The 19,094-nt window shown below is 48.5% G+C and overlaps 4 protein-coding genes across 11 annotated transcripts in view; 1 reads left to right on the plus strand and 3 right to left on the minus strand.

Annotated features, from left to right (window-relative positions):
• Window positions 1-19,094, minus strand: part of LOC120953861 (histone acetyltransferase p300) — a 277,036-nt gene that overhangs the window by 184,214 nt on the left and 73,728 nt on the right. The gene's annotated exons all lie outside the window — the stretch shown is intronic.
• Window positions 1,216-5,535, minus strand: LOC120960957 (uncharacterized). Its single transcript, XM_040384459.2, has 6 exons — window positions 4,998-5,535; window positions 4,235-4,458; window positions 3,647-4,002; window positions 2,132-3,100; window positions 1,689-1,844; window positions 1,216-1,610 (listed from the first exon to the last, which is right to left on the minus strand). The coding sequence occupies exons 1-6, from the start codon at window positions 5,143-5,145 to the stop codon at window positions 1,535-1,537; spliced, it is 1,929 nt and encodes a 642-aa protein (XP_040240393.1). The 5' UTR covers window positions 5,146-5,535; the 3' UTR covers window positions 1,216-1,534.
• LOC120951373 (uncharacterized) lies at window positions 6,670-7,930 on the plus strand. 2 transcript variants are annotated; one of them, XR_005751187.2, is made up of 4 exons: window positions 6,670-6,960; window positions 7,054-7,352; window positions 7,424-7,612; window positions 7,709-7,930. XR_005751187.2 is itself a non-coding variant. In XM_040370054.2 (3 exons), exons 1-3 carry the CDS (start codon window positions 6,900-6,902, stop codon window positions 7,508-7,510), a joined length of 447 nt encoding a protein of 148 aa, XP_040225988.1. In that variant the 5' UTR covers window positions 6,670-6,899; the 3' UTR covers window positions 7,511-7,930. The 2 variants fall into 2 exon arrangements, 1 of the variants encoding a protein (XP_040225988.1); XM_040370054.2 differs by having other exon boundaries at window positions 7,424-7,930.
• LOC120951364 (uncharacterized) lies at window positions 12,311-15,897 on the minus strand. The gene is made up of 7 exons (XM_040370041.2): window positions 15,185-15,897; window positions 14,188-14,281; window positions 13,992-14,095; window positions 13,499-13,597; window positions 13,187-13,421; window positions 12,971-13,091; window positions 12,311-12,879 (listed from the first exon to the last, which is right to left on the minus strand). Exons 1-7 carry the CDS (start codon window positions 15,269-15,271, stop codon window positions 12,468-12,470), a joined length of 1,152 nt encoding a protein of 383 aa, XP_040225975.1. The 5' UTR covers window positions 15,272-15,897; the 3' UTR covers window positions 12,311-12,467.

Below are 19,094 nucleotides of genomic sequence, written 5' to 3' on the forward strand. Positions count from 1 at the left end.
CATGGAGCATGACTGGACGAGCTCGTAGGCACGAGCAATGATCGTTGGCCGTATTGTTCGTATATTTGGCGTAAAAACAGCACCAGACGATTCCTAACTTCACCTGTCGTCGATTCTGTTAATCCGGAATTCGCACGAACAACAATTCTCGGAAGCGGTTCCGAGATGTGGGTGCGATTCCGAGAACTCAACACCAGGAATCAACATCCCGGAAATTAATTTTACGTCGAAAATACTGATTGGTTGAGGAACAACTATGAACCAACCCATTTTGTTCAACAGCTTTCACAAAGAACCATTATTTTTCGGCACGTTTGTAAGTGGCCCTGCCTGGAGCGAATCATCCTTGCCACGATCGTCTGAATGGGAATCTGCAACGGGATGTGAATAACAATAGGATGGGTGTTCGCTGCTAATATCGACATCCAGGGATCGACACTGCGCTCACGCAAACTGCTACACTGCACTTAGCGATGCGCGCTAAGTGTGTGGAGAACACACCTGACCTAGTGTGCTACAGGCTACCGGTCGAGCAGAGCTCCCGGTAGGGCTTACGGTGCGGTTCGTGCGCGCGGCCCCTTACTTAATTTGTTGTGTTTTTTTTTATTATTTATTATTCAGCCGTACCGACGAACTCGTTCGACGAGAAACATTCGTCGCTCATGAGTGGACAGGGTTGTACAACTAGGTTGGCCAGTACAAAATCTATACGGGTTTCTAATTTTTCATCTAGAGGGCTATGAATTTTTCATCGAGTTCGATTCCCATTCAGAACGTCCCTCTGGATAGCCGGATAGCCACGGTTGCACAATAATTCAAAATGAACCTTAATGAACCGTAGCATACTCTGTTACGTCAACGAAGGAAAGGATTGGCGATGAAACAGTGCAGTAGATTAACAAAAGAAGAAGAAAAATGTTGGATAAAGTCATTGATGTTTCCAGACTGCAACGGAGGAGGCTCAAATTACCATTTGCCGACTGCAACGGAAGAGATTTCGACATGCTGGTCAGATTGCAACGGGCGTGACCAAATTACAGCAAAAAAAAAATGCACCGAAGAAGAGAGTGACAAGCGAACGAGAGTAGCAAGGCGAACATTTGGCACTGTCCCTAATCGCTCTGATGGTAAGTGTAAGTTCGTTTCTTTCTGTATGCAAAAAAACCTACGGCAATTACACATGCCTTAATAATAATTGATAACATTTTGTACCAGTTCTGTATGCTGTTATAGCCTAATGGCTATTTTACTTTATTGAGAAGCTGAGCGTACACCTTCTGCAAAACTGCCACGTACATGAGATATACACCCATTCCGGCTAAGGGCGGAAAAAAGTGAGCAAATTTAAACGCGGCAGCGCGATTGCAGATGCGCTCGAAAGCGATAGATAATAGAATAGCAAAATGCACACACGCATATATCTCCCAAGCAAGGATAGGTATTAGATTATACGTCCAAGAGACTTTATTCGCCTGCCAACCGTGCCCGCCAACACACTCACTCACTCCACGTTTGGTGTTGAGTGGTTGCGGGTTTACTTGGTCGGTACGTAGGTGGCAATTAGGGCAGATTTCGGCGACAACGGTACGGCATCGACCGGTACCTTGGTTCTACGGAAGAAAAAGAAGACGAAAACATGGGGTATTAAGACAAGCAACGAGCCGAGAGAAGGGTGAGTGGTGACTTACTTTACGCCAACATTCGGAACGGCATAGTTCTGGCTCGTCAGCACCACCGTCAGCTCGCTGCCAATGCCATCGATACCGCTGAAGTCGAACGTCGTCTTCTGGTCGGTCGAAGCGAGATTCAGCACGACAAAGTATCCTGGGTTGCCCGACTTTAGCCTAAAGGAGGTGAGAGATTAAGTAAATAGCAGTTAGCAGTTGAATTGAGTGAATTGAGTCAACGAAATCGAACTACATTTAAACTCAAACAAAATACAGAACAAATGGGTGTTAGTAACGAAAACGGGTCACTTACAAACAGCTGTGTTGAACGTGTAATTGTGAATTATTGTTAGCGCATCGTAGAGCGATAGGAAAGCATTTTACAAAGAAGATCAGAGAGATGTGTGAAGGGGTTAGTTAGCGAGATTCGGCAGCGTTAAAGCCAGTGGTTTAAAACCGCTTACCGTGTGTATGCGATGGCCGACGCGTTCGCATCGGTGTACGCGTTGAACAGCCCGTGCTGGAACGAGGGTGTGGCGCGGAACTTTTCCAACGTTTCCACACTCTCGCTAGACACATTACCGCGGGTCAGCACGTCCAGTGGGAAGACGGGCACGCCGGGCAGCAGGAAGTGGAACACGGTGTACTCGGACGCTGGCACGTGCTCGAGCGAGGCCCGATCGTAGCGCAGCTGCAGCCAGGGTTTGCCCGAACCGGCCCCGCTAGCCACCACCGCGTACTCGCTGATCGTTCGGTAAGCGTTCTCGATGTCGTGGCGCAGCTTGCGCGCCACATCCGGCCCGCTGCCCTCGCGCAAATCGAACTCAATGTTGCCGTACAGCGGGGCATCCATCTGCAGCGTCCCGTTCACGGCGAAAACCTCCGGCCGCAGAATGTCCTCCGTCACGGACAGGAACCCTTCGCCGTCCGTCTGCTCGTGCACCAGCTCCACCAGCTCGCGGAACAGCTCGCCGAGCCCCTCGCGGTACGTCGTCTCCTTGTGCGTCCAGAAGCCGTAGTCGGTGTGCGTGAGCGACTTGTCCGCCTCCTCCAGGTTCATGGGCGCCTCGTCGCCACCGTCGCGGTTGATCAGCAGATGCTTCGCGTTGGCCAACCGTACGCCCCGCACGCCCTGGCCCAGCAGTGCTTTGAGGGTGGCCTTCAGCTTGTCCCGGGCCGCCGGTTCGCCGAGCTGCAGATCGTACCGATCCGCTCCGAACTGGGACAGCACGTACTGGTTGTTGGAGGCGTTCTTCCACGCACTACCCTCCTCGGCAATCGACAGCCAGTTCGGGGGTTTCATGCCTGCCTCGCGCCACACGAACGCCGAGTGAGCGGCACTGTCCGGCTTCTGGAGCGCCTCCTGGAACAGCGCATCCTCCTTGGTGACGTAGTTGGGAGTGATGTCCACCACGACCTTCACGTCCTTGGTGCTGCAAATGGTAAAATGTGAATAGGAATGGTATTAACAAAATGGTAGCGGAAGTGTTGAAACAGACACACTTCGGAAATGCACAAAATTTCACAACAAACCCATCATTAAGTGAGTATGAACGTCAATATTGGGTTAAAGTCTCTCCAGGCTGCAGCAGTGTAAGATCAATTGTTTCTCTGTTTCTCAACAGTTTGAATCGTTCCGTCATTTTAGATACATTGGTTGTCTCTTAAAGAGGAACATTGCCCTTAGACGACCGATTAGATTATCTGACCTGCAGTTGCTATTTCGCTGTCTAGATTCTCCAAGTAGCCTCAATGGATGATAAATCTGTAGCACTATTCAAACTACAACGGCTCAGACGGCACACACTAACGAGCAACCGTACCAATAAGGGTGATGAAAGGAATTCCACTTCCGGAGACGGTTAATTGAGCAGCTTAAAGAGAGATTTGTGTGCCGAAAATGTGTGCACCGTCGGTTACCCGCCCCCTCCTCCCGAATGGCCTGCTCAAGGTCAAACTGATTAGCGGCTCTCACTTACCCGAACGTGCTGACCAGCTGCTTTAGCTTGCCCTGTACGGCCGCCGTCTCCACCAGGTACGTTTCATCCGCAGGCAGCCGATAGATCACACCCTTCGCACCGTACCGCTCCACCTCGGGAAGCTGGTCGGCGAACTGGCGCTCACCGTCCAGCTCCACCAGTGGTCCCTCCTGCCACCAGGACAGCGGGACCGGCGCGGCACATTTGGGCGCATCATAGATGATGTAGAACGAGCCGAGCAGCATCGCACCCCACAGGGCCCAGAACAGCACGAACAGCAGCCAGCGCAGTCTCACCCAGAACGGATCGTTGGCGTACTTCATCAGCTCCTCCTTGGTCATGCCGGTGAGTGCTTGCTGTACGGGGGAGGGAAACCGGTGGAAAGACGACCAAAAACGCAAGGGATGAAAGTAATGTTTTCCGCTGCAGCAGCAACTTCCACTCAGGACGAAAGCTTACACCCGTCTGCGGACACTTGCTACGTGTAATGGTCCGTGGGCTGAGACTTTCGTCGCGCGGTACACACCCGTGTGTGCTCATGTAATTGCCGCGGGTGATGCTAATTGCTTCACCCAATTGTCAATTTACCTGACTCTCCAGCTCCATGTCAATACGGGCGTCCCCGTTCTGCGACGGGATGAACTTCACCTCCACCTCCTTCTGGGCGAGCTTGTCCTTCTCGGTTGGTTCGGCTCCGGACGGCTCCACCCCGGCACCATTTAGCATCCGCTCCTCCTCGCCATCCTTGGCGCCCGTTCCGTTCTCGCGTGGCATCGCGTGGTGGCCGTTTTCCGCCCGGATGGTCGTCGTAGCTGTGGTGGTGCGTGTCATGATGGATAAAGTGGTAGAGAGGAAACGAATCAGTGGATGCGGTAAGAGGAAGGTTTTTAAATATAAAACAACCCCGGTCCGTGGCAGTGTCAGAGACGGATTGACGACAGCGCGGTGTACTGTGCTGCCGATGATGCCTACGCAATCACACGACCCATGTGACGTCAGTCCAAACACGGGTTACGCTACAACGATACTGTTATCCCACTGTCCATTATCTTTACCCAAGGTGCACCGATGCAGCATCAGCTCAAGCGCAGTGTTGTGATATGGCGTTGAGATTTGTTCAAATGAGATTATGACAGATTGCTGGGACGGATCGATGGAGATAAAGATCTGCGACCCACAGGCAGGTTTCATTGCTGTCGGGGTCATGTGGTACACACCTCGTTTGGTGCGTTTGCTTCTGTTTCATTCAATTTTGTGCTCAGTGTTCTCGTGGAACAACCCATTCTACTACCAGCTACTAGGGAAGGGGACATTCATGCATTCCATGCAAATATTCTAGCTAAATACCAACCGTCAAACCCGTTCCTATTAACGTCTGGTTCGCCGAGCTTCCTGTAGCTTTCCTTCGGTTCACTTTCAGCGCGCAGTGCCTCGGTCGCGGACTGCTGTCTAACTCCCTCGATATCGAGCTTCGTACTATTCCGTACGCTCTCATCCATCGTTGCTGGTGCTGGTGCGGCCCGGATTCGTCGTGCGCAAGGGGGACAGCCGCTCGGGCGATTTGGAATCGAACCTAATCGCGTACCGCCTGCCAGACAGGGACGGGATGACACGTAGAAATAGAAATAGATACGCTGCGCCTGCTGCTCGCTAACGCTGGTGTGTGTGTGCGTGTACGGAGTGCTTGGCGCTTGGTTCGGTGTTGGTATATCCGTAGGCACGCGGGTCGGCCTACGCGCGCACTGTGTGTGTATGTCTCTTATGTGTAGGTGGCCGTGGTTGGAAAGGTAGTTTCCGAGACGACAAACGCGTGCCTACGCAGGCACGATCTTGCACGGCGGGAAAGGTGGAGATGGGTTAGAGGAGAGCGAATAGCAACTTTCAATACAAGCGCACCGCGTTGTTGCGGGGCCGACGCTAAGGAATGTGGTGATATGCGCGCCTTGTTGCCAGGTCTGGAAAGCATCTCGCTCGCTCTTGCCTGGTGCGCTTGCGAGCAACCGTTCAACGATCTCTTTCACGCTTTCCTTTTGGCCTTGCTTACGCACCATGTAGCCGCCGTTTTTTTTTCATCTTCACGAGAGCCACAAGATGGCGTCGGGCGGCCGTTCACATATAGCGACGAGCGGGTATTGTTTGTTCGCAATATCTTTTACCATCGCAAACAGTAATAGCAGCCGTTTTTCGTGTAAAATGTGCTGCAATTGCTTCTCGTATCGTACCATAAACGAGCCAATGATATGAAATGACAGGATATTAAATTTTCTTTTTAATTATAGAAGCATGCTTTCTACTTGCTTTACTTGTTTCTTGTTACTTTGCTTTGTTTTTAGCTGTTTTGTGCATTGTTTTTTGTGACTTCATTGTTAAAACCCTATTTTTTATGAAATGATTTTTTTTCTGATGAACGATACAGGCGGTCCTCGAGATACACGGTTAATGGGGACCGAAAACGGCCACAAAATACCGCGTATCTCGAATCTCCGTGTCAGTCGAATCTTGTGATTTCCAGCCAAAATATCACTAATCTTCGTGTAATTTTGCAAGTAGGGTGTGGTTTTAGCAACCAAATTAATTATTTGATATGATTATGACTGAATTGAACAGTTTTAAACCTTTTGAATTGGTTTCCAAACCAACATCTATTTTCAACGATTGTTTTAAATAATCGGTTAGCATTTGTGACGCAAGCAAATGCTTGTAGCACACCAACCGTCAAATTGAACCGTTCCGGCCATGTAAGCCGACCGCATCTACAGGCCGTTCGTTCCAAGGATAATGTATTTAGAAGGTGATTTTTATCGCTTTTGCTGGGCGACATTGTGGGGCGACATCTGTCATTCTCTGCATACAAATTTCATTACCCCGCACCAGTCCTCCCCGATTTTTATACCGGAGCCCACGGAAGAGAAATGTCAAGTCGAGAAATGTCATTTTGCTCTGAACAACTTCACCTTGTCATTTATAACACCTTGGTTCGTTCCTAGGGCAGTTTTGCTGCATGGGCAGCTACGCGCCCCTTTCGACATTCTTCGTTTGGGTGTGACTGACAAACGTCAAACGCTGTTTACGGTTCGTTTTTTCCCCCTCGTAGCCCATTTACGTTGTTTTTGTGCCTTTTGCGGGTTTCGGGTGTACGCGCTTTTCCACCCTGCACACAGAATCTCATCCCAGTTTTCCAATCCTCCCGATATTTCCCCACACTGCCACCTGATTGTATAATTTCCCTTGCTGTGCAAACGCCACACAAGCCATGGACTACTCGAAGCTCTTGCCATTGGTCGCGGTGCTGCTGATCGGGCTCGTTGGCGAATGTAAGTAATCGCGTCTTCCAAACCATGGTGCATCGCCCTCCCCAAATTACTTGACGCCGCCGTCTTTGTTTTGCTCCCGACACTTCCCTCCAGGTGCCGCTCACGAGTGTTACGTCTGCTCGAACCAGACCGGCAACACGGAGAAGTGTCTCAACACGGTCAAGATCTGCCAGCAGGGCGAGGACGCCTGCCTGACGGAGATCCGGTGGGGCAGCACGCCATACTTTTCGCTCGGCGCCCAGAAGCAGTTTTACGTGTCGAAGCGCTGCGCCAAGAAGGAGATCTGCCAGCGCATCCGCACCAAGCACATGCCGTACTGTACGCACATCTGGTACGAGGACTGGACCTGTTCCGCCTGCTGCCTCGGCGACCGCTGCAACTACTACGTGATCGTGAGTAGAGAGGAGGGACGGGGGCGTTGGGGTGTGCCATTGACTCATAGGTGTGTTCGTTTCCATTACAGAGTGCCGCGCCCACGGCTATGCTGTCGACCGTGCTCGCCACACTGGTGGCCCTCGGTGTGTTACTGCGAAGCGTTATGGCTAGCTGAAAATTGGACGTAGAGCAGTGGGAAGCACCGGTGGGAAAACAAATCCAGCGAACATCGGCTGCTAGCACCTTCAATCCATCTCTTCGTACATTCCATCCGCAAGTAAGCAATCGTCAGTATTCAGTTGCACTTTTCTATCGAAACTATTGCGCGTAAGAGTAAGTAAGAAGCTCGTCCTTTTCCCTCCCCAAACGATAGACAGACGCAAACAATCGTGCCTCTAGCGATAGGTAAAAGTAGTTATAGTGATTGCAGCCGTACGTGAACCCCTACGCACGGGGCAACTAAAGTTAATCGCCTTAAATGGTGTATGAAACGTATCCGTCCAATTATTTTTCTATGTATACAAATTCTTCTTGACCGCTCTCAGAACCAGATAAGGTCATCGCTGTTGAAATATACCAACACGTGTGACAGTAACACTAACGGTTTTTTTTATATTAGCACGAGAAAAGGTTGTGTTTGGCTTACGTGCAATGATGATATCACAATTTAAACCGCAAAAACAATTTTCTCTATAAATGCTAACATGCATGATGAGAAGTTAATAAATTTGATTAAATCCACAAAATAATCATAGAATTAACTGTTTTTAGAACGAACAGGAATGGTAAAAGTAAACTTGCTTTTATTTATACGAGCTTCATATGAGCTTAGAAACAATGCTGGCAGATGTGCAGTTTATTCCTAGTTTGCTCTGTTGTATCTATAGAGCGAAATTGTATGAGAAAATTAACTACATTTCTGATATAAGATATAGGGGATCATTCTTTTATTAAAGTAGGATCGAGGCGAGACAAGACATTTGGCTCGATTGCTCCTTTGATAGTTGTATTTTGTGTTTAAAAACTAATAAAACAAATCTATCGACACGAGCAGTCAAAATAGGCGTCAAGCTTTCAGATCAAATTTCGAAGATGATTTTAAAATACATCAAAAGATTGGATCGTACATTTAAACCAATGATATAGATTCCCTAGTAGGAGATGAAACATCGTTGAAACTATTAAAATTAATTTACAACGAATCATAAGTTATAGTTCAAAATGAAAACAGTCGCCTTAAAAATGCCCATCTCCCGCTAGGGTTTGTCGTCGAGTCCTTGAACCGGCTTTCGAGTCGATAGAACATGTCGGCGATGTCATGCGTAAAGCTCTACTATTTGATGTACTGCGCTGGAAACTGCTCTTCAAAGCAAAGCACTTTAGTTGCAAAGATACCCCTTGTTTATTTTAGCAATTTTAATCTCGACGTCGATGCAGCTCATTTGCAAGAATAGAATAAGGCTGATAGTTACAAAACATAAAAGTGACAAGGATGGAACACAGTAACAACATACACTTTCATCTGATCTGATCAACAGGGAGTTGAATTCATTTTCATCTGAATTTTTCGACAGTTTTGGGAAATCACATGCTCAGACATGAAGTTCCTAAATAAATTTATGTTAATTGTAATTGTTTTAGATATAGGTTTACAATTACTAAACTATACTGTTGCTGACTACCTGTGTAGCACTGGAGTATGATTTTTTGTACTGAATTATGTATACGCAAAACGTTCGAGTCATTGCTATATTTTCGTATTTATTTTTTGCAATGAAAAAAAACCGAACACACTCCGACTAATGAAAACAAGCCTTTACACGCAGATTGCAGTGTAATCAATTAGACGAAACATCTCGCGCCCACCCTAACGAACTGTACCAGTCTTAGCTGTTAAACACCACCTGTTTGCTCAGCTTGAAGTTCGTGTTTTTTTTTTTTCTTGCATTTCGGTAGTTCTCACGGCAACAAACCCCCTTGTTCCATCCACCGTTCTCGTGCAGCGGTAGCCGAAACGACATTCCTTAAACGGAGCGGCTAATATGAGTGCCAAATGTGTCACCTCGTGCTACCGTGCGGAGCCATGTCATCGAGAGATAGAGAGAGAAAGAGAACTGTAAAACAAACAAACATCCAGTGCGGGTTACGGCCGTTCGCAACGGGCCAAAGCGTTCTACATCGGCGTTACGGTGCCCCGAAACCGACCTGTCTGGTCGTTTACGGCCTTGCGCTCGAACGAGCTAATAACTCCATTACAATCATTCATCTCCGGTGCATTACATCGCCTCGGAGGCAGTGAAGGAAATAACGAATGTATGAAATCGGATCGGAGCATAAAAATAGTTTAATAAAAAAAACACGCACAGGTAGCATGCTGTTCGTGCTGCTCATGGTTAGTAAGTTATAACAGCACCACCACCTCCACCCACTGGACCACTGGACCGAGAAGCGCATTCTGACCCTTCCCCCTCCTAATCCGGACCGGTGCACCCTTGCACTTGCAAATAGTTTTACTGCTGTCCAGCGTCTAGACGCGTCTAGCGCTAATTATCATTTAAACAAACATACCGCACATACATCAGTGTCTGGGACCGTGTCTGGTGTCTTACCTCGACAATGATCATGAACATGAGCGCGCTAATGGTCAGAAGCGTTTGGTGTCGCACCTTCAGGCAGCCCCGCGCCACCGTCCACGTTCCTCCTCCCTGCACGCTCGGGTCGGGTGAAACGGAAACCGCTCGACATAAACTGCCGATCAAGCAATGAGCAAGGAGATCATACCCTCTGGCTGGCCGGGGGCCCGGTGGCGCAAAGAGATTAAATTATAACACTATTATTTTCGTATTAGCCATTCATTCATTCCAAGGGGTGCGGGATCATAGCATTAGCAAGAAAACATTGTAACTTACTGCCACTGGCAAAGGAAGCAGAATAGCGACAGAAGAGATAACATTGTTGTCCCACAAACCGAAAGGCAGGGAGAGATAACCAATCGAGGTCAGACGATTGTGGAGGCTTCAAAAAAAAAAGTTTATATATATTTGCATACGAAAGGTGCGGTCGCATTTCGCGCGCTATCTTATTTCGGAAACACGCGAAGCAAACGGTGAAATAAATTATAGCAACCACCGCATCTAGATAAGCTGACCCGAATCAGTTTGTGTTTTAGGTTTAGCAAATGGTTGTTGTTTAGTTCGAACCTCGAATAATGTCGGCCTCCCCCCACCTTTACGCATATCATCCAAGCGTGGAGCACCGACCAATCAATCAGCGCCTGGAAAACATGGCCAAAATCTGTTTGGCGGATAGACAACTGCCACCAAGTACCATTGCACAAACACATTTCCCAAACACAGACCTTCCCCACTCCCCCCATTTGCACAGCAACGGTGTTCCGGTGTTTTCGTGGCGCAAACACAGACACACACACACACACATACACCATCAAACTTTGCGCGCTCTTCGTGACCTAGGTTAGTTAATGAATAATCTATAACCCGACTAAGTCGATTACCTTGTCGTACACTCTCTTTGCCTGCATCCGCAACTCCCGCAAGTCCCACATTACCTCCCCATTCCTTTTCTCGGTCGAAGACACACAAATCACACGGCATGTAAATGAGCCGGCCGCGCGTGATCGTGAGGATCGTGAGGAGCAGGAGAGTGCGCTAAGCTAGGGAGTGCTAAATTGGTGAAGCCTTCAAGAACTGTTCGAAAAGTGCCTGGCAGCTAAGCGGTGGCTTACTAGTTAGGTAGGCTTGCCGTAAGGTTCGACGCAGTGGTGGGCACACTTGTCGCCCGGCATAAAAACAGTCAAATGTTGATACCAACGTATGGTTTTATGTCGCCAACAAAAAAATATGTTTTAATATTTACAACTTTCATGAAATTTTGAAGGACTGACAAAAATTTGTTTATTTATTCCTGGATGTTACCACTGACGATACTTTTAAATCATTGTTGGTTACTTTCTTTTCGCTGTGTGTTCTTATTTGTAGGAAGAAAAGATAGTCCAGCATTTCAGATAGTTTCCTTTAGAAAAATTGCACAGGATCATGGAACATGCTGACTGCATATCATACCTTAAGAAAAAGCTTTAGTACCTATATTATTACTCCTGGTCTGATAAGTGGGATGTGACTATCGTATGTCTATCGGGGGCAGTCCCGTGGTACATTCGTCAACTCGAACGACCCAATAACACGCCCGTAATGGGTTCAAGCCCGGAATGGACCGTCCCCCCATAGTAAGGATTGACTATGACTATCCGGCTACGTGGTATTGAATAAAGTCTTGAAAGCCTGTATAGGCCGGTATGTCCGCGTAGGACGTTTACGCCAAATAGAAGAAGAAGACTATCGTATGTGACCCGAGGCAAGGATCTTATGGTTGCTAGTGATGACTACTTTATTAATAATATTATGGGGATACTGAGAAGCAACCAAAAAACAATGGGAATCCTCTATATTTAGAAGAATATGCAAGAATCTAGTATCTAACAAGCAATAAAGGATAGAGGACCTCATGAAATGCATGCGTGTGTGTGGACGTATTGTTTAACCAGCTGCACAAACATCGTTACACTCTTTGGCTCATTATCATTTCTATGTTTATTCATATATGTGTAATCGTTAAAGAAAACATGCAGTAAACGTTGAAATCAAACTTGATCGGCTGTATTCATACACGTACTAAATAAAACATTACAACATAGTTTCATGTGGAACCCGTTGCTTTGCCGTCCACTGGGTTAGATCATCCCCTAAGCAATACGACACGCGGGCGGGCTATTTGTCTGTTTGTTTTTATTTTGCAACAGTAATTAGAACGGCACCATAAACGTGCGCTATCTAGAGCATCCGACTCGGGATTTAGATAAAACCGATAAAATGGAGGGCGGCCGCAAATAGTCATCATTAATTAAAATGCTATAAAACTCTCGTGTACACAGGGTATCAAGCACGTAACAGGAAAATTAAGCTCTCAAAAGACTTTTATTGGTTTAGTCTTACCCTGACACGTTGGGGAGGGGCCATAAATAATGCCATCAAATCAATTAAAGGCGCGCGCGTATGTGTGTGTGTAAGTGTTTGAAGCTTCTGGAGTGACAATGCTCCTGGGTACGAATCCATCTAATCCTTCAGCACCAGCGGCAGCACGACCAGCGGCGGCACGTACGCGGGATTCTCCGCGTATAGCGTCCACGTGCGCTTGATGCAATCAATAATGCCGACGCAGATCGTTTTCACCTTCTGGTTCTTGCCGTGGTCCCGGAACACCTTGTGCTCGGACGCGGTCACGTCGCTCAGCATCCGCACCACGTCCGCGACCGTCTTCGGCGGCGCGTACTTGGCGAACGTTTTCATCCGCTCGATGCTCGACTCGATGATCAGGCCGGACACCTCCGGTACCGGCAACCGCTGGTAGCTGTTCACGTGGATGATATGCTCGCCCGGGCTGGCGGTCAAGATGTTCAGCTGCGACTCGTCCCCGTTGGTGGCGGGCCCCATCTCCGCGTTGTGGAACAACCGGTCGCCCTCCTGTCTGTGGGGCGCGGATGGGAGTAAATAAGTGAGGGAGGGTAATGTACCGAAATGTAGGCTTCAATGGTATCGATTTGCAATAAACTACTTACCTAAGGAACGTCATGTTGATGGAGCACCCATCAGCCGCACCGACGCCGTGGTCTCGCAGTATCTCTTGCGCCTGCACGAAGTTTTCCGCCGCCAGCAGGGCTCGCGTAATGAAGTGGCGCGCTTTTAAACCAAAAAAAATAATCAGGAAAAGGCGTTAACGGAATTGCGTAGGACGAATGTGCCACCGGACGCCGACGCCGGACACCGGAACTTACGTGTTTTGCCGCCGACCAGCGTTTTAGCGCTGAGCGTGTTGATCGAGAAGACCAGCCCGTGATGGTTGGCGTTCATCGTGTAGCCAGGCAGGTGGCCGGCATAGCAGAGCGAGGTGAACCGTTCCTCCACCACCTTGTGTTTGCCTTCCGGCGACTCCGAGATGATGTGGGCCGACACGAAATAGAAGTGGTTCAGCACCTCGGACAGTGCGTCCTCCGTGTGGCCCAGCACAACCTGCAGAGGAAGACAGTAGGGAAAAATGAAACTCGCTGTAGATTGAAGAGGTTGCAGTTACGGGAGAAGGTACGTACGCAGTCGGGCTCGTTGACACAGATGGTCGAGCAACCGATCGGTTGGTTGTTACCATCCTGGCCACCGGTTATGACATCGTCTATATGCAGCAAAAACAGCTGTAACGTGCAACGGGCAACGGGAAGCGGATTATTACTCGTATGGTTTAACGGAAGGAGAGAGGGACAGGGAGAGATAAGCTAATAAGAACATGCGGCAAGGTTAGACGCTGTACGACTCGCAGTCTCGTATGTAACTCCTGGAACTCCTGCAAATAGGCTTACGCCCAGGCTAACAGGATTAGTTGCACCATTTATGGCGACTAAGCGACTAATGTGATTAGCCGTTACCGTACGGGGTTTGTTTCTGATCTTTTGGCGGTCTTGCAGTCGTCGTTGATTTACATAACCCAAGCGAATTGCGTTTCTAGTAACAATTACTGGGCCCAGAATAGCACAATGTTCTCATATTCTTGCCCTCTGGTGCGGTCGCAACTTCCTGTCCAATGATTACCTTATGGAACTCCACCTTGGCCCCGTCCGCAATACCCTGCAGCTCGCGGATGTACTGCGGGAATGATTTATTGACGCTTTCGTACGTGTCAACGTAGATTTTACCTGATAAGAGAGATAGGTTTTAGTTTTCAGCATAATGTGTGAGCCACCTGAATTGTCTTATCTTCCAACTGCTCAGCACTCAGATTACTTACGACCATTTTCGGTGTTAAACAGCGGCAGATAGGTTTCGTTCAGCGTTACCGACTTCTCCAGAAAGCTGTGAATGATGGATGCAAAGGTGCGGCCCTGTTTTGGAGAAAGATTAACCATCAGATCCTTACTGCCTGCGGAACAGTCTCTTCAGAAGTTTAGCAATTCGGCTCAAAGTGTATAGAAACTCAATAATAAGTACATAATCACTTGTTACAGACAACAAGCGCGGGCTTTAAATGTAATTCACCCAGAAAGATCGATCATATAGATAGAGCTTCTTTGCATCAGGATTTGCAACAGATAATCAGGTGGACTCTATTTTTGCAATCTACTGCTCTCCACATTGAGTTGAGTCCTTTTTTTCGATTCGAATCGTATTGAGATCAGAAAAAAGCCAAGAATAACTGAAGTCTCTTGAAGTTCTCAAGCTGTTGGGAGCGTTATATTTTGCCATTCACCAAAACTGAAGGACCTATTATAGATGTAGAGCTTCTTAATAAATGTATATGTTTATGATAACTGAGTTTATTACACTTGATTATTTGCAATATCTCATCAAGTTTTTATGCCTTGAAGGGGTGGCTTCTATTTGGTAATTCAAACAGAAAACTATCTTTTTATTTAAAAAAAATCAACTTAGGTTGGCAAAGGAACAGATCACTTGCAATATCTTTCGATATCTTGACGACTTAAGGCTTGGAATGTATCCTACATTGCAATTCAACCACACAGATGGATCTGCCTTGTTAAAAAATAACTGATGCTAACTGAAGTTTGCACGTATCACTTGCAACATTCTGTACTGTCTAGATTCCTGGCTTGTGTGCGTCCTATTTTGCATACTAAAAGCTCTCTGTGCTGCCAACTCCTCCGAGGCATTCCTTACTAACCACTAGTTGCAACATCACTAGGCCGCAAGAAGCATATCGCAAGTGTCTCCAAATGGTGACCATGGGTACCAGATACTAGTTCCAGCTAAACCCAACATCAACTTACCACATCAAACCCGACCGAGTAGTGGGTGCCACGCGTGTATAGCACCGGGATGGCATCCCGGCGCTCTAGATCGGCTGGCGCTACCATCGCAAGTGCAGGCTGATTGCTTGATGCACCACTTCGGTGTGTATTGATTGGGGCTGCGAAAAATAACCGTCCGTCCGTTGGCGTTGCTTGTTGGGCTCACACTGTTCAGTATGGGTTTTTGGAAATTAAAAACGCACTTCACCACGGTACGCGATAAGACGCACAACACACACACACACGCTCACTGTCCCGAGACAGCCCAACCGACAAGACGAACTGGCGCCGCGTGGCCGTGCGTTCAAGCAACGATCTGGGGGGAATGACTGGAGCAAGGCAACTGATTATGCTTCCAGCGCGATGTCGTTAGAGAAGGCAACGTTAGAATTTTTCGGATTTCGGTGAACCCGCTTGCGACTCTCACCGAACGGTAACTGGTGGTCTAGTTATGCTTCCGTCCTGTTTATAAATAATTCTACACCAACCGACTGCGCGGGGTGCCGTACCCGTTGCGATTGCCCACCTGCGCGTGTCGCGGGCCGCTGGTGCTTTGGCTAGTGCCACCCGCAAAACCCTCCAACGAAACACCGCTCCCTCTCGCTCCCGCTCGTCTTCGGGCTCCGTGTGCTCCACCATCGACAGCCCTATCGCTAAACACACACAAACCGGCACACACCGACACACAATCACACACCGTTTTAGTACGTCTCGACCGTCGTCCCATCCCCATCATCCATCATTTTAACACGAACCACGACCAACCGCGTGGTGATGGTGGTGGTCTAACAGGGCACGACGACGACCACGACGACGACGACGGTACACGATTAGCTCTGCGAAAGAAGCGCCCGTCGTTTCCGTTGCCTTCCTTCCCTTCTTCTTTATTTTTGGTTTTGTTCTTAAAGCCACAGTTCCTTGAGCAAAAGTAGAAAAAGAAACACAAGAACTCTGCGTTCTTCTCGACGGGCTCCATCTCCCAATGACTGGAGCGCAACGGTGTAGTATACGAGGTGGTTGCGGGGAGAGGGCAAGGGGTGTTTTGTGGCAAAATTAGTCACCTGTCGCAAAACACTTTAGGTCGTGGGGGAGGGAGGGTTGCGATTGAGGGTGATGTGGGAGGAGTGGGGGGGGGAGGGGGGCTGACGTGTTCTCTTCTTGCTATAAGTAATGTTCTCTCGGTTTGAGAGAGAGCGAGAGCGAGAGAGAGAGGAGAGAGAGAAAGAGAGAGAGAGAGAGAGAGAGAGAGAGAGAGAGAAACTAAGGGCAATATCGGAAGCGAGGCAGCCCCATTTGATGCTGGTCTTCCTCTCACCCCACCACGTCCCTCCGAGGGTTGAAAATTACCAGAGGGGTAGGATGGGGTTAGGGGTGGGGGGACGGTTCGATCGAAACCGAACGTGTCGGTGGCGAGCCTCACAGAATAGCAGGTCACTTGCAGGCATTGCGTGCGGCACAATCCGTTCGCTTCCCTGACCTTACATAATGAGGCACAATCGGGTGCGGGTCTCCGCCGTTCGAAAGCAGATTAAGAATGCTGCTTGAAATGTATGCTCCATGTGACGTCATGGCTTTACCATTGACACATACACTGCTCTGCACTGAACGGACATTTAAACATAGCTTTTGTTGCATTGAGCGACTCCATTCCGCCCGAAAATCCGGCTCGAAGGACCAGAAGCTTATCGATCTGGATCGTCCACTCGAAACAAATGGATGCAGAGCGAGCGGAGCGTCATTCGCAGGCTTGAACCTTGGCCCACCGACACTAAGCCGACACCTTTACCGTCGCCGCCACCATCCGAGACCAACGCCACAAACTGGGTCACACCGGGCACTGATTGCGCATATCTTGAGGCGTAGATGCGGTGGGCTAGTCGAGCCAGCATTCTAATTCAAATCAGCGCGTCGCACGACACGCGGAAATTATCGGAAAAACCACAACATTTGTACCGTACAGGCAACCTCCCACCCCTTCCTGGTGTCTGTTTGTTTTGGTCACCAAAATTCTCATCGGGTCTAATGTTTGTTTTTTTTTTGTGCGCCCCATGGGTCCCAAAAAACAGAAACAAAACCGTTGATAAAGCAGTACTAGCTGCGGTTAGCCACCGAAACTTCCGGCGTTTGGAGAGGTTTGTCCTCTATTAGAACAAATTATGCAGTCCAACCAGTTCCTTGCATGCCATTTTTTGATCGATACACGGTGCACTTCCGTTTTGCGTGCTTTAGCGTTCCAGGAAAGTGTGTATAGCATTAGCACACTTCTTTCTCCATTCGAGATGGAGGTGTTTCCTGAGCTCATTCCAAAAAGGGTGCACATTTTAATGGGTTCGTGTTGGGCGGCATTAGCCACCACCCCACTCCACACTGTACAGCAGGGAGAGACCTCCAGCTCACGCGAGAGACTTGGTGGCGGCGTCCCAGGCAATCCCTGGTGCGCTCGTTGGCCGCTAGGCCGTTAAAGTACGCAGGACGCTCGTGCAATATTTTCGCAATCGCGGTCACGCTGGACACGTTTTTATTTTGGCGGGATAAGCCTTTACCTACGCCACCAGGCACCGGACGGGCGCAGGTCATGGTTTTCCAGTTCCGGGGCGTCCATTCTTTCTTTACGTTTATTGCCGTGCCTTTGGTCACGGCATTGCCTTCACGTCCGTGTCTCACGACAACGTCAGCACCGCCACCACCCGTCAATGTCAAGACGAATCGGATCTCTTTCGGTTCGGGCCCCCGCACGCACCGGATTTGGCGTTTTAAAACGTTGAACGTTTCCTTCTTTTTTGCTTTTGCTTTTGCTTTCGGCATAAATCCCCCGAATCGCTTTCCTGTTCAACACGATCTACCCCCGCCGATTGGCTTTTAGGTTACGGCTGTGTCGGTGTATAAAATTTGACGAAATTTGATTATTCCGTGATCGCTCAGAGACGGGGGAAACTGCGAAGAACAAAAAAAAAACAAATGGCACGACCCATAAAATGCAGAGTATGATGATCTCATTAATTTAACTCGTAGTTTTTGGTTTTTGTCTGTTTTGAGCCCAGAGAAGTTATTGCCATATGGGGCACAGCGGGCGGGCGATTGGGAGGTGGTGGACATGTTGGGATTTGGAGTCATAAGCTACGGATACGGGAAGTAAACTTGTTTGGTCGTTTTAAAACACGCTAATGCGCGCGTTAGAAGGGCGGGGGGGGGGGAGGGTGGAGGTCGCGTGATGTAGCTTTGTGTCAGTGTGGCGTGACACACAAACGGGCAATCGTTTAAGATGCCTCCAAAGACTTGTGGCGTAAGTCTGTGTCAAGCTACCACCACGGCCTGCTAGGATCGCAGCAGATGGCGGTAGTGTCTAATCGCGGGAGGGTGATGAAGCAGAAGTGTTAATGAAACTGCCATCAAGGTCGCACGATAGCTTCACAGCTTACAACTTTTGGGGAGGGAATGGGTCATATTAGCCCTCCCCAGTTTGAATTTTGACCACAAATTTATCATTCTTTTCTTGTCCTCCTTTTTTATGACGGTCCCACCAGGGCGCGGGGGGAGGCATGTGGGGGTGATGATGTTGATGATGATACTGCTGAAAGGCATCACACAACAGATGGTAACAGCATATAACAAAGCAAAAAACATATAATACATCACAAGCAAACATTCAAACAACAAGCAAACAACAGGAACAGCATGATAAGGGGTTGTGTGTGAGATGCAAACGGCTCACCTTGTTGTGGCGTTGTAGACGACGATCACGACGGCGTGCTTTTAGGGGACGCACTAGGGTCAGGGGGGGGGGGGGGTGAGAAATGGGAACAACGGTATTTTTGAAATTAGTGTTTCTGCATTTATTTTCATATCTTCCCGTGTGAATGGAGGTCGAGGGAGAGTTGGAAGGATTGAT

This window comes from Anopheles coluzzii, chromosome X (genome assembly GCF_943734685.1).
Source record: "Anopheles coluzzii chromosome X, AcolN3, whole genome shotgun sequence".
NCBI classification, from domain to species: Eukaryota; Metazoa; Arthropoda; class Insecta; order Diptera; family Culicidae; genus Anopheles; species Anopheles coluzzii.